A 23,844-nucleotide genomic window follows, 5' to 3' on the forward strand; every position below is an offset into this window, starting at 1 on the left:
ACCATGCACGAGTGTAGAGGTTTACCTGGTGGGGTTACTGAACCTTAGAGGCCAATAGGCATTTACATTCTTGCTAAACTTGCTGGGTTTTGCTTCAAGAATAATGTTGTGCTGTAACAAAGCTGAGGGCCGCTTTCACCCCAGGATCATTAAGCCTGCTTTCAACACTGCTTGCAGTTAAACTATAAGGCAATTGCAGAGTATATAAGGTGCATTCAACACATGGTCAACCACACTGACTCTCCCTCAGATCCCGTCAGTCTCCTTCCCTTGCTGACTCCACACCTCCTCTCTGGGACCTGCACCCTGCTGGAGCTGAACTCCTGCTGCTTACAAAGATGCTGCGACCATTTTGCAAAGCCAAAAGACCATTTATTCTTGGGGTGTTCAAAGCTCTCAGGTTTCATCAACAATCCAACAAGTGGAGGAATTAGGAACACATTTTCATGATGCCCTTAGCTTCTTAAGGTGAAATGAGCTTATATAGTAACTATTATCTATAACATGGAGAGTAGCTTCAAACCAATGCTTGCTGATCCATTTTGAGTTGGTTTTTACATATTTTGAGAAAGGCTGGGATACAATTGCATTTTTTCCCTTCTTTTCTTCCTTCCTTCCTTCCTTCCTTCCTTCCTTCCTTCCTTCCTTCCTTCCTTTCTTTGGTTTTTCGAGACAGGGTTTCTCTATGTAACAGCCCTGACTGTCCTGGAACTTACTCTGTAGACCAGGCTACCCTCAAACTGCCTGCCTTTGCCTCCCAAGAGCAGGGATTGAAGGCGTGAGCCACCATGGCCTGGCTACAATCTTTTTCTTTTATGTGTGGAAATTCAGCTCTTCTAGTGCCATTTGTTGAAATTCTTCTCTTGCCATTTAGTGTCCACAACACCCATTTAAACCAATCAGTCAAAAATGTAAGAATTTGTCTCTCAATCCTAAACTCTATTCTATGGCAGCATAGCATTATAACCGTAGCCTTTTAAGAAGTCTCTTTTTTTTTTTTTTTTTTTTTTTGCTTTTTCGAGACAGGGTTTCTCTGTGGCTTTGGAGCCTACCCTGGAACTAGCTCTGTAGACCAGGCTGGTCTCGAACTCCCAGAGATCCGCCTGCCTCTGCCTCCCGAGTGCTGGGATTAAAGGCGTGCGCCACCACCACCCGGCTCAAGAAGTCTTAAAGCTTTATTCTAACTTTATTCTCCTTTTCTCAAACCATTTCTGAATTGCTACATAAGACCCACTAGCTTTCCCTGAATATCTAGTATTGGCTTTTTCATTTCTCAAAGGCCGTGAAAATGGAGGTTTCTATGGAATCTGTAGAGAACACTGAGTGGTGGTGACTTCGTCGGTATTAAGAGTCTGGATCCAGGCACACAAAGTTCATGCCACATATGCAGGGAGTCTTCAGTTTCTACAACCGTTTATAGTTCCCACAGTATACATCTTACATCCCCAATTAAGCTTATTGTAGGGATCGATACAACTTTAAGTCATCACTACCCTACAGCTTCACTTGTAACTTTTGAAAAGCGGGTATTTGCTGATCTCAAAACTGGTACGCAGTCAGTTGATAGCCAACTTCGAATCTTCCAGGTCCCACCAACTGAGCATGGGACCACGGAGGTATGCCACCACAGAGGTGTGCCACCACGGAGGTGTGCCACCACAGAGGTATGCCACCACAGAGGTATGCCACCACAGAGGTGTGCCACCACGGAGGTGTGCCACCACAGAGGTATGCCACCACAGAGGTATGCCACCACAGAGGTATGCCACCACAGAGGTATGCCACCACAGAGGTATGCCACCACGGAGGTGTGCCACCACGGAGGTGTGCCACCACAGAGGTATGCCACCACAGAGGTATGCCACCACAGAGGTATGCCACCACAGAGGTATGCCACCACAGAGGTATGCCACCACAGAGGTATGCCACCACAGAGGTGTGCCACCACAGAGGTATGCCACCACAGAGGTATGCCACCACAGAGGTATGCCACCACAGAGGTGTGCCACCACGGAGGTGTGCCACCACAGAGGTATGCCACCACAGAGGTATGCCACCACAGAGGTATGCCACCACAGAGGTATGCCACCACAGAGGTGTGCCACCACGGAGGTGTGCCACCACGGAGGTGTGCCACCACAGAGGTATGCCACCACAGAGGTGTGCCACCACAGAGGTATGCCACCACAGAGGTATGCCACCACAGAGGTATGCCACCACGGAGGTGTGCCACCACGGAGGTGTGCCACCAACTGAGCATGGGGACTAGAGGTATGCCACCAACTGAGCATGGGACCACAGAGGTATACCACCACGGAGGTATGCCACCACGGAGGTGTGCCACCACGGAGGTGTGCCACCACGGAGGTATGCCACCACGGAGGTGTGCCACCACGGAGGTGTGCCACCACGGAGGTGTGCCACCACGGAGGTATGCCACCACGGAGGTGTGCCACCACAGAGGTGTGCCACCATGCCTGCTGTACGTGCTGCTGAACGTGGATTTCTCACATGCTAGGCAAACATTTTAGGAAGCCCTCAAAGGTTAACTGGATTTTTTAATTTAACATTTTAAACTCTGTGTAGGTGTGCGTGTCTGCCATGTGTGTGTGTTCATGTGAAAGGATGGTGCCAATTTAGACTGTGAACTGAACTCAGGGCCTCTGCAAAAGCAGCAAGTGTTGTTAACTGCTAAGCCATCTCTCCATCCCTTTCAAAGACTTACTTTTTAGAATTTATTCATTTAATGTGTGTAATCATATTGTCTACACATATGTATGAGCACCTTCTGCATGCCTGGTGTATAAAAGGCCAGAAGAGGGCATCAGATCATCTGAACTTGAATTACAGATGGTTATGCACCACCATGTAGGTGCTGGAAACCAAACCCAGGTCCTCTACAAAAGCAGCAAGTGTTCTTAACTGCTAAGTCTGTGGGGAGTGGAAGAAGCCCTGAATATGGAATGTCCTGAGTGAATGCATGCTTTTCAGACAGGCAGAGCCATTATCAAGGATTCCAAAGCCTCAGGCTAATGGAAAAATGGTAAAGTCTTCCCCAGGCTAGGCTCAGGGAAATGGCAAACTATCCTCTGGCCCAAGTGTGGATGCTAACAGTATGTGCAGAAAATATCCACAAGACTGTTCCTACTGAGATTAGCTAAACTTGATCCAGCGCAATACCATAAACCCTGCATCTTTGTTTATCTGTATGCAATAACTCCACCTCCCCGTTTAACTGTATACAATAAAAAGTCTAGGCTTCCAGGGTGATGAAGTTTCTCATCCAAGAGCCCTGACGGCCTGATGTCAGATGTTTTGGGGGGTGTCTGTCTTTTTTTCATTCCCTTGCCACCCCAGGCAGGTCCATCCCTGGGGCTGTGCAAGGATGCAGCATGAGCCATCTCTCTAGCCCCTAATTATTATTATTACTATTATTATTAATTTTTGGTTTTTCGAGACAGGGTTTCTCTGCAGCTTTGGTGCCTGTCCTGGAATTAGCTCTTGTAGACCAGGCTGGCCTCAAACTCACAGAGATCCTTCTGCCTCTGCCTCCCGAGTGCTGGGATTAAAGGCGTGCGCCATCACTGCCCAGTTTGCCCCAATTATTATTTCTTAATATTTATTTATTTATTATGTATACAATATTCTGTCTGTGTGTATGCCTGCAGGCCAGAAGAGGGCATTAGACCTCATTACAGATGGTTGTGAGCCACCATGTGGTTGCTGGGAATTGAACTCAGGACCTTTGGAAGAGCAGGCAATGCTCTTAACCTCTGAGCCATCTCTCCAGCCCCCCCCCCAATTATTTTTTTTTTTAAATTTTAATTACATTTATTTAGTGTGTGTGTGAGTGTGTGTTTGGTTAGAGGACAACTTTAAATGCAGTTGCTAGCTCAGTCTTGGCAGCAAAGGCCTTTGCTGGTCCAGAGGTTCTACTTTTTAAATGCCAACAATCTGAATCAGTAGGCTCACACTTAGCCTGAAGGACTAATCTGTCATCTGCAATTTACATGAGAATCACGTGAAAGAGAAATGGTTGCACATCGCAATTTAAAGAATGTCACATCCATCATTTCCCCCAAACCATCAGGCTAAAGTAGTTTCTAATTGTGTCTACACTAAGCAGACAAAAAACATGTCCAATTCAAACATTCTGAATAAAATACCTGGCACTGAAGGAAATCATTTTCCTGATTTATCTGGTGCTAGCTTCAATTCAAACATGGTAAACTTCAATTCCTTTAGAGCTGAATTAGCATATTTGATTTCCCTTTAAAATTATGTTCATTTGCAAAAGGAGATTTTCCCAGATTTTTACCATGAAATGCACTATGCTCACCACCTGTAAAACATGACTGTCTCAGTTGTGATATTTCTACACTCTATCAATTCGAATTCTATTTATTTTCTATCTCTTCATAATAATGAATGTACTTTTCCATAGTAATCTCCCAATTATATTTTTTCTAGACATGTGATTTCACATAACCTTAATCAATTTGATTAGTTTCATATAATATTTCAAGCCCAACTCTGACGTCATACTTTATCTTGCCTTCCACTCAGAATCATACGATTGCAAGTGCTAGCCCCAAACTAACTTTTCTGTCTTGCTTCCCTTCCTAACTGTACTCAAATATGCTTTTTCCATGCAAAGACTACCACTCCCTCACACACATTTTTTCTTTCCCTTTTTTTTTTTTTTTTTGAGATAAGGACTCACTGTGGAGTTCAGGTTGACACTGAACTCATCATGATCCTTGTTCCTCATTTTCCCAAGAGCTGGGAGTCCTGTCCAAGTCCTGGACTTAGGACTACTCCCCAAGCCCCAGACCATTTAGTGATTTCTCTGGGAATAATGGAGAATTTGTGCTACACTGACCACATTTTCTTACCCAGTGAAAGGGTGACAATACGAACGTCTGTGGTAAGCAGAACACCTAACGCAAAGCACTGCATGCAAAGAGTGGTCTCTGTGATAATCACAAAGATATGCACTAAATTCTTTTCATGGTTAAAATAGTTCATATAGGAAAGGGAGACAAGGCAGTATGAAAGTGGTCAGTGTCTTAGTTACTGTTTTATTGCTGTGAAGAAACACCATGACCAAGGTAACTTATGGGAGAAAGCATTTAATTGGGGACTTGCTTACCATACCATTTCGGAGGTTTAGTCAATTATCATCATGGCAGGGGGCATGGCAGACAGGTGTGCTGGAGTAGCAGCCGAGAGCTCACAAGTATTACACAAGTTACAGGCAGAGAGAGAGACAGAGACAGAGAGAGAGACAGAGATAGACAGGCAGACACTGGGCCTGGCATGGGCTTTTAAAACCTCAAACCCATTCCCAGTGACATCTCTTCCAACAAGGACACACCTCTTGCAACAAGGGCACACCTACTAATCCTTTCCATACAGTTCCTGTAACTGGGAACCATGAATTCAAATTCATGGGCCTATGGAGACCATTCTCATTTAAGTCAACACAGTCAGGATCATTTTCAGTGTTGTCACTCAGATCTGCATCATCTTACTTCTACAAAATCCCAGAAGTGTTCACTGGTAACTAAGCAGGTGCATATATTTAAAAATCTCAAATGGGGGGTGGGGCTGGAGGGATGGCTCAGTGGTTAAGAGCACTGCCTGCTCTTCCAAAGGTCCTGAGTTCACATGGTGGCTCACAACCATCTGTAATGAGATCTGGCACCCTCTTCTGGCCTGCAGGCAGAGTACTGAGAATATTGTATACATAATAAATAAATAAATCTTAAAAAAAATCTCAGGTAAATGGAGGGAAAACCAGATAAATTATTAGCTACATGGTTAACAGAAATTAATAATCTTGGATAAAATGGTCCAAAGAGTTTCTTGTTGTGTTATATGAGTATCTGAGTTTAGATCCCCAGAACCCATGGAAAGGCTGGGCATGGTGGCACTTCCCTGCAACCCTAGCACTGGGAAGGTGTAAACTGGTGAATCTTAGGGATTTCCTGATCAGCTAGCATAGCCAAAACAGTAAGCTCCAGGTTTGCTGATTCCCTGCCTCAAAACACAAGATAGAGAGTGGCAAAGGAAGACATCTCATGTTGACCTCTGCTCTCTAACTGTGAGCACACTCCTACATACTTGTGTGCATATTAGTATATTCTCTAACAACACACACACACACAGAGAGAGAGACAGAGACAGACAGAGAGAGAGACAGAGACAGAGACAGAGAGAGAGAGAGAGAGAGAGAGAGAGAGAGAGAGAGAGGGAGAGAGAGAGAGAGAGAGAGAGAAAGAGATATGGAGAAGGGGAAGACAGCTTAGGCCTTTTTATTTTTTAATGGCTGCACGGTGAGACCATACCTGTCTAGTAAACTTTGCCTTAAGTCTCCTTCAACTCTCCCCTTATAAACTGGATCATCATTCTTTGTAGTGGTAGCTCCTACTCTTGTTTATATATACTTTGCTTGATAAACTGGTACCCAAATTCCAGGATCTTCAAGTTCTCATCTCTAGCATCTGACAATCTATCAATGAGTAGTCATTCTCAACTACTCCCTTTGATTGCCAGTCTTGTGTGTATGTGTGTGTTTTGTTTTATTTTTAGAGGTGAGGTTTCTCTGTGTAGTTCTGGCTGTCCTAGAGCTTACTCTGTAGACCAGGCTGGCTCTGAACTCAGAGCTGCTCCTGCTTCTGCCTCCTGAGTGCTAGGATTAATGGTGTGCGCCACCACCGCCCAGCTAGATTGTCATTCTTAGTCTCATCAAGATCTTTCAGGGCTTCTAAGACCAGGATTCCAGTTCTGGTTATAAAATTTGATTCTATGTTTAGGCTTTTCATCGTCTTGTTTACTTTCAGCATATCTGAAAAGCAATGACTGCAAAATCATCGCTACAGGAAAAGTCAGGCTGAGCTTTGTGTGACCGTTGGTTGCCAGAGCCTTTGTAAATGTCTTCGGGGTCCTAGTTGGAATGTTCTAGATGTCGAGGTTGATGTCTTGCAGACCAGAGCCACTGGCTTTCATTTCCTGTAGACTCCTCTTCCACATCTACGGGGGACAAGAAGTTTCCTCAAACACTGGCTTCGCATTTTCACCTTTGACCACATTCTGCACAGGCCTTCTGCCATCTTTGCTCTTGGCTGTTTACTCATCAATCGCTGATCCTTGAGCAAATTCTGTACTCCAAGGGCAGTTGCAGGATTTCAGAGTTCAGTGTCAGAGGTGATGGTCAAATTGTTTTCTAGATTTTGGACCCAGAATCGCCTTTTCTTCTCCCCCCACCCCTGTTTTTGAGACAGAGTTTCTCTGTTTAGCTCTGGGTATCCTGGAACTCTCTCTGTGTAGACCAGGCTGGCCTTGAATGCCAGGCTGGCCTTGAACGCAGAGATCCACCTGCCTCTGTCTCCCAAGTGAAGGGATTAAAGGTGTGCGCCACCACCACCAGGTGAACCACTTCTTTTTCATGAGTTTCTATATAGCCTTTTCTTTGAGGCTAAAAATTCTCCCCTTTGTGTTCTTGGTTAAGGGTACAAGTTCTTCCAAAGTATTTCTGTTCAAAGATCTCCTTGTCCAAGAACATAAGGAGATTCTCATGGTAAAATGAGTTGGTGGCTGCTTCCTGGTCTGGTCTTTCTATTGGGGTCCAGCTGGTAGTACTGCTCATCTAGAACACTGGCAAATGCCAAGAAGTTCATCTTCATCAATATTCTTGTATTTATCCAGCTTTTATATTTTTAAGATTTACAAGCTTTTGTTGTTGCTGTTTTTTAATGTATAAAGAGCTAACATGATCTCTTTCATTGGCTAGATGGGTCTTACAAAACCTATTCAAGGAAGATCCCTCAATACAACCTAATGGAGCCTTTGTCCTTCATGATGGAGATACTGGTGTTGCGGGTGTGTGTTTGACCACACCTGTCTTTTTACATGGGCTTGGGGGATTTGAACTCAGATCTCCATTCGTGTGCAGTACATGATCTTACACAATGAGCCATTTCCCAGCCTCCATGGCTTCTTATGCATACCTTCCTCATAGATCATATAACTCAAAGTGGGCCAGTTTCCTGAGACTTCAAGCTACCACTGAGCATTTGCTCACTTACAACTGGTGGTAAGGTTAGACAAGCAGGGGCAGCCTCACGACTACCTGATACACTATAATTTCACATTTAATTCTTTACAGATGCTATTATTTTGCTTCCCTTATTCTGCCAAAATGAAGCACCTTGAAAATCGGACCCCAAATCATGGCTTAGTAAACATTTCAATTCTTGCAAAAAGTCTTTGACTCCCAATTAGATACTAACATGAGCATCCCCCTCCTTTGAAATGACACAGCACACACTTCCTCTTTGTATTTATTTATATATGCCGTCATCCTCATTCAGCCTTGAATAATAATTAACGAAGAAGGATTAAGTCAGACTTACTATATTTGAATCTAGGCTTTGCTGACCTCTATGCCCCATTTCCTCCTCTGTAAAATGAGATTTTAAAAAAGGTATCTATATAAGCCACCTAGCATAGTCTTCAGCAGAAGCCCAAAGATTTCTTATTCCATATGGTGTTGGCTCAGCCATGCTCACTGCCACTCTGTCCACAGCAGCTACGAAATAGAAACAATCTCAATGTTCCTCAAGTGATGAATGGGTGATGCAAATGTGGTACACACCACGCACAAGAGAATACTATTCATGGGAAAGGAAAATGAAATTCGCAGGTAAATAAAAACATAAAATATTACACTGAGTGAGGTAACCAGACCTAGAAAGATAAACACCACATGTTCTCTCTTACTTGTTGAGCTTAGCTCCAGACCTTTAGATGTTAAGCACATAACCTGGAATATCAGATACCAGGGGCAGGGTTTTAAATGAGATGTCCCCATATTCTTGGACATTTGAATATTTGGTCTCCAGTTTATGACACTGTGTGGGTAGGATTAGGAGGTATGGCCCTGATGGAAGAGGTGTGTCCCTAGGCAGGGAGACAGGCTTTGCCATTCTGTTTGCTCTGTTCCCTGATTGCTATCTGAGGTGTAAACTCTCAGCTTTGTTCATGCCAACTGCCATAATGGTGGTGGGACTCTTATCCTAGATATAAGCTCAGAACAAGCCTTCCTTCTACAGTTGCCTGGGTCATGGAGTTTTATCACAGCAACAGAAAGTGACTAAGACACCAGGATAGTAAAATAGGCCATGGAGCAGGAGGAGCTCTACAGGCTTTATAAAGGGAAAAACAGGACTGTGAGGGGATTTGCCCAGAGAGAGGGGAGGAAGGGAACAGAGGAAAATGGAGGCAGGCAGGATAAATAATTCTGAGGATGTTTGAGAAAGCCAAAGGGAATCCTATTATTTTATCTTTACTTACAACTACATGTATATAAGAACACACACACACACACTAATCGAAGTTATATCACTTGGGGTGACAGTGCTCCCTCAAAAGCCATAGTCTAACAAAAATCTTAATGCCAAGAATGAGGAACCCCATTCTTGGCCATGAGAGACCAAGAGACCCCAAACAATACAAACTATTGTCATGGCCCTTGGCTGCAGACTAGAAATCAAAGCTAAGACCTTACTGCTGAGGTCACCACACACTTCAGACAGAGGTCTTGGAGGAACTGAGCTGGAACTGAGCTAGAAGATTCCTTACTAAAGACTAGTTCTCAAAGTATCTGAAAGAATTATGCCAATGGAGGAAAGCAATCAATTATCCTATTATTTTATGTTTACTTACAACTACATATATATAAGAACACACACACTAATCAAACCATCATATAACATCTACTAACCATAAAAATGACTAGAATACATTGCAAGGCATTCTGAAAGATGCAGTGGTGGTACTCATACCCTGAGGGCAGCCAATAGATGCCTAATTGGACTGAAGACCCACTCGGTAGAAAGAAATTTGTGTTTTATAATCTGTTCTAGTTCTGGGATTAAGGGCTTGCAACGCCTGGTTTCTATGGCAAGTTAGTGCGGCTACTGGGATTAAAGGTGTGTGTCATTGCTGCGTGGTCTGTATGGCTGGCCAGTTTGGCTGTTTTACTTTTCTTATCACCAGGCAAGCTTTAGCTACTAAAATACAAATGAAATGCCACTATGAGAAGGCCAGCGCCTCCCACAGCTGCAGCTGTGGTTAGCTACAAAGTAGCTAATAAGTTTCCCTAGGTATCTTCAAAGAATGCCTGTGTCCCCAAGAAAATGAATATGTGTGTGTATGCATATATGTATATACATACATATATACATATATATGTATATATATATGAGCTTGAGAATTTATAATGGCAGAGAAAAAATAAAGAGCACTGACAAAGAAGCAAAAAATATCAAAAGCATATTTAACAAGTGGTGCTGGCATAACTGGATATCAACATGTAAAAGAATGAAAATAGACCCATATCTATCACCATGCACAAAACTCAAGTCCAAATGGATCAAAGACTTCAACATAAAGTCAGCCACAATGAACCTTATAGAAGAGAAAGTGGGAAGTACAATTGAACACATTGGCACAGGGAACCACTTCCTAAATAGAACCCCAGCAGCACAGACACTGAGAGAAACAATTAATAAATGGGACCTCCTGAAACTGAAAAGCTTCTGTAAAGCAAACGACACGGTCAACAAGACAAAACTACAGCCTACAGAATGGGAAAAGATCTTGACTAACCCCACATCAGACAGAGGTCTGATCTCCAAAATATACAAAGAACTCAAGAAATTGGACACCAAAAGATCACATAATGCAAAAAAAAAAAGAAAGAAAGAAAGAAAGAAAAGAAAAGAAAATGGAGTACAGACCTACACAGAGAACTCTCAATGGAGGAATCTAAAATGGCTGAAAGACAATTAAGGAAATGTTCAACATCCTTAGTCATCTGAGAAATGCAAATCAAAACAACCCTGAGATTCCATCTTACACTTGTAAGAATGGCCAAGATCAAAAACACTGATAACAACTTATGCTGGAGAGGTTGTGGGGAAAAGGGAACACTTCTGCATTGCTGGTGGGAGTACAAACTGGTACAATCCCTTTGGATGTCAGTGTGGCGATATCTCAGAAATTAGCAAACAACATTCCTCAAGACCCAGCAATAGCACTTGTGGGTATAAACCCAAAGGATGTTCAATCATGCCACAAGGACATGTGCTCAACTATGTTCATAGCAGCATTGTTTGTCATAGCCAGAACCTGGAAACAACCTAAATGCCCCTCGACCAAAGAATGGATAAGGAAAATGTGGTTCATTTACACAATGGAGTACCATACAGCAAAAAAAAAAAAGAAAAAAAAAAAAAGCCAACAGCTTTAATTTTGCAGGAAAATGGATGGAGCTAGAAAACATTATTTTGAATGAGGTAACCCAGACACAGAAAGATAATTATCACATGCATTCACTCTCAGGTGATTTTTTTAAAATATTTTATTTATTTATTATGTATACAATATTCTGTCTGTGTGTATGCCTACAGGCCGGAAGAGGGCACCAGACCTCTTTACAGATGGTTGGGAGCCACCATGTGGTTGCCAGGAATTGAACTCAGGACCTTTGGAAGAGCAGGCAATGCTCTTAACCACTGAGCCATCTCTCCAGCCCCCTCTCAGGTGATTTTTAAACATAAAGCAAAGAAAGCCAGCCTACAAACCACAATCCCAGAGAACTTAGACAACAATATGGACACTAAGAGAGACTTAACATAGATATAATCTATGTTAAGAAGTAGAAAGTAGAAAAAGACAAGATCTCCTAAGTAAAATGGGGTTGAAGGGGGTAGGGGGGAGGCAGGAAGGGGAGCAGAGAAAAATGTAGAGCTCAATAAATATAAAAAAAATAAAGAGTGCATGAATAGGAAGAACATGTGAGAGAAGACTGTTTTCCTACACCCACCAGACTTTAGTTCTATGCTTATTGTGGCTTCTCTTTTTGAACCCTGAGTGAAAGTCTTCAAGGCAGGCCCTTGAAGGTTTTCGATACTTTTTATTGATTCTATATGTCTTTTACATCATGTATCTTAGTCCCTTTCATTTCCCTGCACCTTCACATCCAACTCTGCCCCTGTACCTTGCCCCGCAAATAAGACAAAATTCAAGAGAAAAAAGGGGGAGGGGCAAAATTAAAAATCTCCTCATGGAAGCTGCAGTGTGACACAATGAGTCGCGCATTAACCCCTTTGTCCATATACTGTTACTTGCAAGTGCTCATTGCAGAGTAGTTGGTTTGGTTCATGTTTCTACTACACTGTAGATGCTGGGCCCTCACTAGGACTCCTCCCGGGTATCCTGTTGTTGTTCTGTGTCTTGGAGATCCTGCAGCTTTTGGTCTGCGAGTCAGATCCCTTGAGATCTGCTCCAGCAGCTCATAGAGGGGGTGGATGATCCTGGGTCTGGACCTGAGCAGCGGTAGGGTTGGTCCATCTGACAGTTCTCCCTGTCCTCACCACCAGGGTGAGCTCTCCAGCTAATTCACTCTGGTAGCAATGGGCGAAGGATGAGGCCAGTTCTGCTTTTACGCCCTCAGGGTTGGTTTTTCCACCCTTACACCATCAGGGCTAGCTCTCTTGTGTCGCCCAGGTGAGGTACAGGGGCTTCTCTCCTGAGTGTGCTGCAGCTGTTGAAGGGCAGGGGCAGCTCTCCTCCTCTTATGACCCCACCTCTATCAGATGTGAGGGCAGGGTGGGGGGAGAGGAGGACATCTTTCCTCTGCTCCTGCCACCACATGACAGATGAGTATGGGGACAGCTCTCCCTTTCTCACTACTCAGGCCTGGTTCACCCACACCTGTGCTAACAGGGTTGGCTCCATTGTGCTGCCCTGGAGAGGTGCAGGGCCTGTTCTCCCAGGTATTGAAGCTGGTGGGGGTCAGAGCCAACTCTCCCACCAGCTTCAGGTACTGATGGGCAAGGGGTGGGGTAGGGTCTCATTCTTTAGCTCAGGTTGGCCTGAACTTTTATATGTAGCTCAGAGTGACCTCAAACTCCTCCTGCCTCAGACTCCCACGTGCTGAATTACAGTCATGAGCCACCACAACCAGCCTGTCAGTCTCCTGTTCTTGAATACTCCTTACAAAAAGATTTTTAATTTAACCTTTAAAGTATATGGACCATTTTAAGTTCATTTTTGTACACTGTACTGAAGTAAAAGGTTGTAGCCAGTTTTTTAAAAATTGAATGCACAACTATAAAATTACCGGTTTTGTTCCAAAGATTATTCTGTCCTAACAAACTGTCTTGCACCTTTATAGAATATCAGCTGACTATATGTGAGGATCTATTTTTAGTCTCTATTTTGTCTCAGCAGTCTCTGTGTATATTTGCTTAAGGCAATGATGGCAGCTGAGTATATAGTATACCCGTTTTGATTTTTTTTTTTTTTTTTTGGTTTTTTAAGACAGGGTTTCTCTGTGGTTTTGGAGCCTGTCCTGGAACTAGCTCTTGTAGACCAGGCTGGTCTCGAACTCACAGAGATCCTCCTGCCTCTGCCTCCCGAGTGCTAGGATTAAAACCCGTTTTGATTTTTTTTTCTTCTTCTTTTTTTTTTTGTTTTTCGAGACAGGGTTTCTCTGTGGTTTTGGAGCCTGTCCTGGAACTAGCTCTTGTAGACCAGGCTGGCCTCGAACTCACAGAGATCCTCCTGCCTCTGCCTCCCGAGTGCTGGGATTAAAGGCGTGCGCCACCACCGCCCGGCTCCCGTTTTGATTTTTAAGACAGGATTTCTCTGTGTAGCCTAGGCTGGTCTCAAACTCACAGAGATCCGTCTGCCTCTGTCTCTCAAGTGCTGGGATTAAAGGCATGTACCACTATCACCTGGCTTGTCTTGAACTTCTGACCCTTCTGACCACCCCTCCTAAAGGCTGGGATTATAGGCATGTATCACCACACACTACAGTGATAGACAAACCCAGGGCCACTCTCTCTGCTTCCTGTCTCCAAAGATGTGAACAGGCTCCTTTAGAGCTGCTGCACTGGATCCCATCTCCATGGGCCATGTCACTTCAGTCGTCTTGCTATCATAAACTGAATTCTCTGAATCTGTGATCCAAAACAAAACTTCCCTTCCTTAAGCTTTTTCTGTCAGTGTTGGTCATAGTGATGAGAAGAGCTAACTACCATGATTATTCTTTTCAGGGCTGAAGTGGTGGCCATGAACTGTTTCTGTTTGTGCTTGTCTTGAAATGTCTTTCCTGTAGATTTTAAAAGATAACTTTGACCTGGTCTGATGTGGGATGCCTTCTGTACACTGTGAATATGGTTTATAAATAAGCTGCTGTAGCTAGGTGGGAAAGCCAAACTAAATAGAGGGAGAAAGAAGGCGGAGTCGAGGGAGACACCAGCAGCTACTGGAGGAGTAAGATGCCAGAGCATGACCTATAAGCCATGGGAAATATACTCATATACAGATTATTAGAAATGGGTTAATTTATATGTAAAAGCTACCCAGTAAGAAGCCAGAGCCACCAGTCAAGCAATTACAATCAATATTAAGCCCCAGAGTGGTTATTCAGGAACTGGTAGGCAGGAAACTTTCAGTAACACTGGTCAAGTGATTCATACCTGCAATCCTGTACTCATGAGGCTAATACAGGGTTGCTGTGTAAGTTTGAGGCCAGCCTGGGTTATTTATATCTGTATTCAACAAAACAAACAAAACAACCTCCCCACATAGGTCTGTTGAATGCAGCAATCTTGGTATGTAATTATATCCTTTCAAAGACAGAATATATTATTCTATTTTTTTCTGGCTTTTAGGGTTTCTGCCAGAGGTCTGATGTTATTCTGATGTGTCTGTCATTGTGACCGGCATTTTTCTCTTGCAGTTTTTACTATTGTTTCTTTGTTTTGACATCTTGACTGTGTTAGGGAGAAGTTCTTTGGTTATGTTTGTTTGGGGTTCTCAATGCTTCTTGTGTTTGGATATCCATTTCTTTCCCTAGATCCAGGAATTTTTTTACTCTAATTTCATTGAACAGATCTTCTTTGCCTTTAGTTTGTTTGTTTGCTTTTTTAAATCTTAGTTTGGTCTTCTTCCACCCCAATTGCACTGGTGCTAATCCTGAACAGGTCAAGGGTCAGATATTAGACAGAGCTGTCTTTACTTCAGCAGCTTCCTTTCTATGTGTACTAGAAGCCCCTGCTGGTCACACCCAGCTTTGCAGTCTATGAGGTAGGCAGGTTGTACCATGCTCCAGGATTCCCGTTTGTACAGCATGTAGTAGCTAATGCTTTAGCCAGAGGATGTCTCATGAGTGCATTGGCGGCAGAAACAGTAAACACAGCACTGAAATCTATACAGGCAGATCAATCTCTAGACTTGAAAATGTGCTTGAGTTAAACACCCTGTTGGTGGTGATGCAGATATAAATGTCAAATATCCACTGCCTTCAAAATTCTCCCCGTGGCAGTGAGCCTCTTGGCAGAAAGGTTAATTGACCTAAAGCTTGGCATTAGCAGACTCTGCAGTTATCTTCAGGCAAAGAACCTAGCTAGTAGGCACCACATACGTGGCCACAACCCATGGTACCCTTCATTGCTGAGCCAAGCCCCTTAACCTTTGAGTGTGCTGGCCTCTGGTCTCCATAACTGCCTCCTGCAGCAGTCTCCACCTTGGGACCGGGGGAGGTTGAGCCCAGGCTCTCTGACTTGTGACTTTTCCTTGCTATTGCTCTCAGTCCTTAATAATAATGTTCTTTTAATATAGTCTCTGGCTACAGCCACTTGAAACATAGGGAGTAACAAAATGGAGCTCCTCTCCATTGCTGATCTAGTCCACTGGAGAAGTTACTATCTCATGAGCACATCCAACTACAGTCAAGGCTTACAAGAACTATGGGCTGACATTCTTTCATCTTTTGACATTCTCTTTATCTTGTTCAGATGGCTTAGCAACATTATTGTATGTGTAACACGGTTGGTAAGAAAAGTATTCCTGGACCCATGAAAATTGCTCTGCCTGTTCCTTTCCAGTGTTTTCTTCATGAACACACATTCAACACAAACTCCTTGAAGATCTCCTGGGCTCTTTCATTTCTGGTAACCTTGCCTGAAAATTCTAGCAGTCATGGTCTTCCTGGATTCTTGACTCTATCTCCTCAACTTGGGGAAATAATAATAATAAGAGTGGGGAAATGCTTAGGTTCTGCCTATGTGTCTTGTGGCCTGGAAAACAGACAGTAAGTGAGGGTAATTACGAGCTTCCCTTATGTTCCACTGTCTGCCACCACAGAATTGGACTAACTCACAGTCCTGGAAGGTAGAGGTCCAGTATTAAGGTTAAATTAATATGAGTTAGCCAATAAGAAGCTAGAGATTAACGGGCCAAGCAGTGTTTTAATTAATACAATTTCTGTGTAATTATTTTGGTTCTGGGCAGCCGGGACAAACAAGCGGGCTCTCTTCCTACAGAAATGGCTCAGGGATTAAGAGCACTGGCTGATCTTTTAGAAGTCCTGAGTTCAATTCCTAGCAACCACGTGGTGGCTCACAACTATCTGTAATGAGATCTGGTGCCCTCTTCTGACCTGCAAGCATACATGCAGGAAGAACATTGTAGCCATAATAAATAAATCTAATACAAATATGCTTAGAATAAACTGCTCAGGGTCAGACTCTAGAGGTTTGAACCAGTACCACTAAATTGTGCTGACCTGCATTTCCTTCATGACTCTTGTGGATCATTCCTCTGCTGGCTGCAGTGTTTGCAGGGACACGACCCCCCTCCATAGGAATTAGAATCAATTAGAGAAAACAGCCTATCCTTAAACTGACACTTGAAAAGTAAGTAGGGTTAGGCAAGTGAAGAGTAAGGTCAGTGTATGTCAATAGGAAGTAGTTTATGAAAAGCTTGAAGCAAAAGCAGATCAAGGACATACAGGTGATGGATAAGAAAGGCTATGTACAGGGCAAGAGAGATGGCTCAGTGAGAAAGAATCAGCTTGATGTGCGAGCATGGGGACCTAAATCTGGATTTCCTAACACCCAATAAAAAAGGTGGGCTTGGCAGTATATGCCTAACTAGACATCTCTCATTACCAAATGAAACCTCCAGTTCCAGGAATGGTTTACAGATAATCAAGTTGTTGGCCAAAGGGGACCCAGAGACACTCCCAAACAATTCATGCTATTGCCAAGGCTTTTGGTTGCTCACTACAAACTGATGGTAAAACCATACTACTGAAGACAATGCCTAAACAACTTGATGAACATGGAGAAGTTGAGCTGGTGCCTTCCTAGTGCTTTCACCCCTAAAGACTAGTGTTCATGGTATCTAAGATAAGAAGGGACTCTGCTGATACCAAAGGAGAAAGGTAAACATCAACCTAGCTATAAACCCTGTGATCTACAACGGTGACTGTAGGACTCAGTTGTGACAAGCTCAATAGAGGCCTGAGTTTCAGATTACCTTAAGGCAATACCTGGTTCCAGGAAAGACCATAAGCTGAGACCACTCAAGCACCACCCAGGAACAGACCATACAAGGGGAAAGAAAGTCCTAACGTTCCAACCATTGTAGACAGGATCAACTGATGTCCCCTTAGTCCAGCACACACCCATCCCCTTTCACCAAGACACTCTTAGACAAATGTCATCCAATCAGGGGTCCTGAACCTTAGAAATCCCTCACTCCAACTTCTGCTATAAAATCCCCACCCCAACTGAGCTCGAGGCTCTCTTATCGTACCAATGTGTTGGACACATGGAGAGTCCAATTTCAAACTTGAATAAAGGCTCTTTGCTTTTACATACAGGATTTGGTCTCCATGGTGGTCTTTTGGGGGTCCCCACCATCTGGGCATAACAGTGACTTGCCTGAAAGATATACTGGTGCAAATTTGTCACAATGTTTATGGAAGTTATCTAATTGGATTTAAGGCTCACTCCATGAGATGGAACCCATACTCAACACTGTTCAGAGAGTCAAGAACCTGAGGTTAGATAGGCCAGGGACTTAGGGGAAATCCAAGCACTACTGTTCTGCTAAAAGAGTTTAGCAATAAAATGACTCCTAATGATGTTTGCGATACTCATAGATCACTGCACTGCCCAGCCATCATCAGAGAAGCTTCCTTCTGCAGTAGATGGGAACAAAAACAGAGACCCACAATGAAACAAAGTGCTGAGAGAGAGAACCTAGAACACTCAGTCCTAAATGGTATATTGCCATCAAATCCCTCCCCTCAAAGCTCAGGGAACCCTATGGGAGAGAAAATGAAACTGTTTTAGGAGCCAGTGGTGGTGTGGGAGCCTTCTGTGTATGTGCTGCCTTTACTGACTAATGGATAAAGAAGCTGCATGGGCCTGCAGTAGAGCAGAACAGAGCTAGGCAGGGAAACTAAACTGAATGCTGGGAGAAAGAAGTTGGAGTCAGAGAGAGTAGGAGGAGTCTGAGAGATGCCTCATAGCTGCTGCAGGAGAGACGCTGGACGGCTGAGACCGGTAGGCCACAACCATGTGATGATACACAGCTTAATAGAAATGGGTTAATTTAAGACGTAAGAGCTAGCTAGAAATACGCTTAAGCTATTGGCCAAATAGTACTGCAATTAATACAGTTTCTGAGTGTTTATTTTGGGTCTGGGCAGCTGGGAAATGAACAAGCGTCCTCCGACTACATAGTGAGGATGGGGAACACCAGGGAAACGAGACAGCAGGATGGACATAAGAACCCAGAGGCTGTGGCAGCATGTACAGGTCCTAGCCCTGAGAGGGGAGGTAGGTGGACACACCGTGCTTAGTCCAGAAGCTACTGCTAGTAAAGGAACTGCTTTTTTCCAGTGGAGTCTCACTGGGAAAATAAACCAGGCTTAAGGACAGACCTCCATGATCAGCAGCAGACAGCCAGCAAAAAACAAACTCAATGGCATTTTAGGACATTCCTTGTTTCATAATGCTTTATTTGGCATTATTTTTATTCTTTTTTTCTTTTGGGTCTTTTGTATATATATATATATATCATGATTTCCAGTTTTGTGTTTTTCTGGGATCTCTCTGTGTGAATATGTATGTTTGATTCTGCACCTGTGTTTCTTGTGCTTTTTTTCCTGGTAGTTTGTTACTTATCCTATTCCAGTTTGTTTTTATTTTATTTATACTTTATTATTATTTTTTTTAGATTCCTGTTTGCATTCTAATGAGAGAAAAAGTGTGGATTTGAGTGGGTGGGGAGTCAGGGAGGATCTGGAAGAAGCTGGGGGATGGGAAACCATAATAAAAACAATGTATAAAAACGAAATTTATTTTCAGTTAAAAAAAAACAAGAACAGCAAAGCATCTGCTGTATAAGAGAAAAAGGAAACAATACCACCACAAATTTCATTGATATGGTATAGCTAACTTTATACTTTTTAATAAAAATGTAAATCTATCACAATATTGAAAAATAAAATGACACAATCGCTTTAGAAGTCCAGAATTTATCACTCTATTTTTGTATAAGAAAATTTTACATAAACGAACAAGACAAGTACTAATATAAACTGAGCTTACTATCAATTGAAGATAAAATTCACATGCAATCATGCACTTCTTACTTTTATTTGCATTTTCAATTATAAAAAAAATTTCCCTTGTGGTGATGTCTTACCTCATTGTATCTGTTGCTGGGGATTTTGATGCTTGTTTTCCGAACTTCCATATCAACCACCAAACCTTGAACTACTGGCAAAGTATACTGGTAGTTTCGGAAGTCCTGGGTAAAGCAGATTAAAGTAGAATTAAAGCATGATAAAAATGGTAGAAATTGATTTATAGTAATAAAAGTAGCACAAAATGGAAATAATACCAATATTGAATGACCTTGCTTATTAAACACTGAGAGGATGTGCAATGGAAGCCCTGACTGACTGTATCCTGTCTCTCAGTACAATAAGCCACAGGCAGTGAAGCTGACGGCTTCCTATACTCCTCCCATGTAACACTAAATAAATGACCACTCTGCTTTATTGCCACTAATTTGCAGGAAGGTCAGACTCAAACTCGTTTTGTTCTTGTATTTCTAAACATTTCAGTTCTCAGTGAGAATCTGAAGGAACATGCACACTATCCAGTATGCCTGAAGCAAAATAAGCAGAGTCAAGTCTAGGGTGACAGTGTATATAGAAGGATGCCATAGGTTCTTATAGGTCACCAGTAGAGGGTCTGATGTTTTTTCTTCTTTTTATTTCTCTCATTCTTTGTTTAGACAGGGTTTTGTTACATGGCCCAAGCTGAGTTAGAACTTACTATGCAGGACAGGCTACCCTTGATTTCAAAACTCTTTGGCCTCAGCCTTTTCAGGGCTGAGATTACAAATTTGAGTCACCACACTTGATACCACAAATACTTTGATTCTGAGGAGGTTTCTGGCCTGTTTTAACAGATCTGACTTCTTTATGAAAACTAAGTGACGAGAAAGTGTAAGTAAGCTGGACAGTGGTGGTGCACACCTTAATCTCAGCACTAGGGTTAGAGGCAGGCAGGTACCTGTGAGTATGAGGCCATCCTGGTCTACGGAGCGAGTTCCAGGACAGCCAGGGCTACCCAATGGAACCCTGTCTCGAAAACAAAACAACAACAACAAAAGTGTGAGAGGAGGGGAGATGAGTTGATAAGAATAATGTAGGGAGCAGACAGGGATTATGGAAAGTGTTAATAGCTCAAAAAATAGTGAAAACCTGTCAGATTAAAAGAAAAACAGACAATGCCTGTCACTTGACTGGGTATGGAATATGAACAAAGAAGTTCAACAAAGAAGTCAAAAGAAGTCAATCTGACTCTGAGTTTTACTGTTAGGCCTAAGAAGTTGAAAACCAGGATGGGAAGAAAAGGTGTTTCTTTTCTTTTGTTTGTTTGTTGTTGATTTTTTTTTTTTTTGAGACAGGGTTTCTCTGTGTAACAGCCTTAGCTGTCCTGGAACTAGCTCTTATAGACCAGGCTGGCCTTAAACTCACAGAGATCCACCTGCTTCTGCCTCCCAAATGCTGGGATTAAAGGTGTGCACTGCCATCACCCAGCAGAAAAGACTATTTCTCTCTCTTTGGTTTTTTTTTTTTTGCATTTTTAAAATTAATTATTTAGTTTTTTTTTAAACAAAAAAACAATCTTTTCTCACTTTACATACCAATCCCAGTTCCCACTCTCTCTCCTCCTCCTGCTCCCTCCCCCTTCCTAAGTACTTCTACTGTGTTCCTTGCAATAGAGCACAAGACTACTGATGGAAAACCCACACACTGAAATCACAGTGGCCAGTTGAAGCGTGTGATGATCCTTCTGCTTTGCCTTGTAACTGGAAAGGACCACAGGCCTAAGTCACAAAACCTGGCTTTCACGTGTTTTAAAAATATAGCTGGATTAAAAAAAAAAAAAAAAAAAAAAAGGAGTGCGAGGGTTAATACTGTCAACCTGACAGGATCTAGAATCACCTAAGAGACAAACTGGCGGGCACATCTGTAAGGGGTTATTAGATTAGGTTAGCCGCTGGGTGTGCCCGTGTGGATTACCAGAGTGGGTTAACTGGGGTGGGAAAACCCACCTGTAGGCGACATCATTCAGTAGTTGGGGTCTTGGACTCCTTCACAAAGAGAAAGCAAGCTGAGCACCAGCACTGGCCTTGGTCTGCTTCCTGACTGCACCTGTCATGTGACCAGCTGCTCCCTTGCTGTGACTTCCTGCACAGCCATGTGACTAACTAACCCTGCCGTCACTTTCCTCCTATACTGTAAAAATATCTTACTCCCTTAGAAAAGAATCCACTCCCTAAAGAACAATCAAGGGGCTGGAGGGCTCAGCGGTTAGGAGTACGTATTACTCTTCCAGAGGACCCAAGCTCAATTCCCAGCACTCATGTCTGGGGGCTCACAATTGTCTCAAACTCTGGCTACAGGAGATCCGACAACTCAGACACCCACACTCACACATACACAAGATTAAAAATAAACTAAATCTAAAAAGAAACTAAGTGCCGGTCATGTTTGTACATGCCATCCAGCACTTGGAGGCACGAGGCAGGAGGGTATAGAGTCAAGGGTAGCCTGGGCTGTACAAAACAGGGATTCTCAAACAAATCAACAAAACAAGGAAAGACTATTAAAAGCCGAGTAAATCATTTACAACAATAATCACTTCAGTGCTGTAAAATCAGACCAAAGACATCTGACACACTCAGAAGTAACTTCATGAGAACAGCTGAACTTCAAGTACGAACAGTCAAGCTGAGGTGGGGACTGCCTTGCCAGCTCTGTCCCAAATAACCTGTTAGGTTATTCAGGCAGGGAAGGGGCTCTATGGAAAGCAGTATGTTTACTGTTCTGGACACTGTCAAACAGCAGCAACCAGAGGGCTAGAGAGTGGCTCAGCAGGTAAAGTGCTTATCCAAGTGTGAAGACCTGAGTTCAGGTCCCAGAACCCACTTAAAAAGTCAGGTGTGAGGGAGCCTGCTTGTAATCCCAGTCTTAGGGAGATGGGACAATGAGGATGCCTGGGCCTCACCTGCCAGACAGCCTCGCCTAATTAACGGACTAGGATAGTGTCTGAAAATGAGGCCGATGGTGTTCCTGAGGAATGACACTCAAGGTTGTCCTCTGGCCTCTCTACACTACACCTACACACACACACACACACACACACACACAGAGAGAGAGAGAGAGAGAGAGAGAGAGAGAGAGAGAGAGAGAGAGAGAGAGAGAGAGAGAGAGACGGGGGGGGGGGGGGGGGGGGGGGCGGTAACCTCAGCTACTCCGAAGGGTAAGGCCAGAGGTTCACAAGTTTGAGGCCAGAATGAACAATTAAATGAGACTCTGTCTCAAAATAAAAGTAATGAGTTGGGTTGTAGATGTAAATCAGCGGTAGAGAGTTTGCCTAGCCCTATGTTCAGTGCAGTATAGGGGTGGGGAGAGCAGTATCTTCGTGGCTAATTAAAAGGGACAATGGGGCTGGGCACATGGCTCAGTGGGTAAAACTGCTTCTGAAAACATGAAGACCTGGGCATGAATTTCAAGAACCCATGTAAAAGCTGGACTCACAGCACAAGTATTTATAATCCCAATACCGGTACCTGGAGACAGGAGGCAAAGGCAAGAGGAACCCTGGAAACTCAAGGGTCAGCTAGTCTGTAGGCAACAGGGAATATCAAGAAGTTCAAGGCAAAGACAGACACCCGTGGCATACTGTGACATGAATTTTCACAATCACACACACACACACACACACACACACACACACACACACACACACACACACGGAGGGTCAATAGCTATGTTAGCCTCAGGTTGCCAGCTTGTTGGGGGAACTACTCACGCAGACTAGTTAGATTTTAACAAAGAGTTCTGGGAGGTGAAATAGGAAACTTTATAAACACTCTAAATAACCAACATTTATCTTAGTCTGTTAAATATGTAGCAGAAACTTTAATCAACCAACATTTTGTTCAAAATAATCAGCTGCACAAATATAGAAGAGACATGAGAGAGGTCAACAGCCAGGAAAAACTAAAATGTAAACCCTAGTCCATACACAGACCCTTGAGCAGAAGAAGCCTTAATGGCATGTATCTGAGCATCAGGACCAATCTGACTAACAGTGAACCATACAGAGATGGCAGATGTCATTCTTACAATGAAAACAAGACAAAATGCTAGGTCTTTATTTACACAATGTTCTAGTTTTTACCAGAACCCGGTAAGGTCACTACCTAGAGAGTATATAATCAGGACTGGAATCCTGTACTGTTTCACCCAAGAGCTCCACTGTTTTCAAAAGCATTCGCTTCTCCTCCAGCATAGAGCTTCACTTGCCTAAAGCATCAAGGGCACAGCTGTCAACAAAATAAAGAAATCTTTCCCTTCAGTACAAGCACAAGAAATATAAAAGG

The 23,844-nt window shown here is 43.2% G+C and overlaps 1 protein-coding gene across 9 annotated transcripts in view; it reads right to left on the bottom strand.

Annotated features, from left to right (window-relative positions):
• The window catches only part of Zfyve9 (zinc finger FYVE-type containing 9), a 134,533-nt gene that overhangs the window by 23,862 nt on the left and 86,827 nt on the right, over positions 1 to 23,844 (bottom strand). For all 9 annotated transcript variants that reach the window (XM_075946849.1, XM_075946845.1, XM_075946851.1 and 6 more), the window contains one exon: positions 19,582 to 19,686. In XM_075946849.1, coding sequence (XP_075802964.1) covers positions 19,582 to 19,686 — 105 coding nt within the window. The remainder of the gene's footprint in view (positions 1 to 19,581; positions 19,687 to 23,844) is intronic.

This window comes from Microtus pennsylvanicus, chromosome 13, assembly GCF_037038515.1.
Source record: "Microtus pennsylvanicus isolate mMicPen1 chromosome 13, mMicPen1.hap1, whole genome shotgun sequence".
NCBI classification, from domain to species: domain Eukaryota; kingdom Metazoa; phylum Chordata; class Mammalia; order Rodentia; family Cricetidae; genus Microtus; species Microtus pennsylvanicus.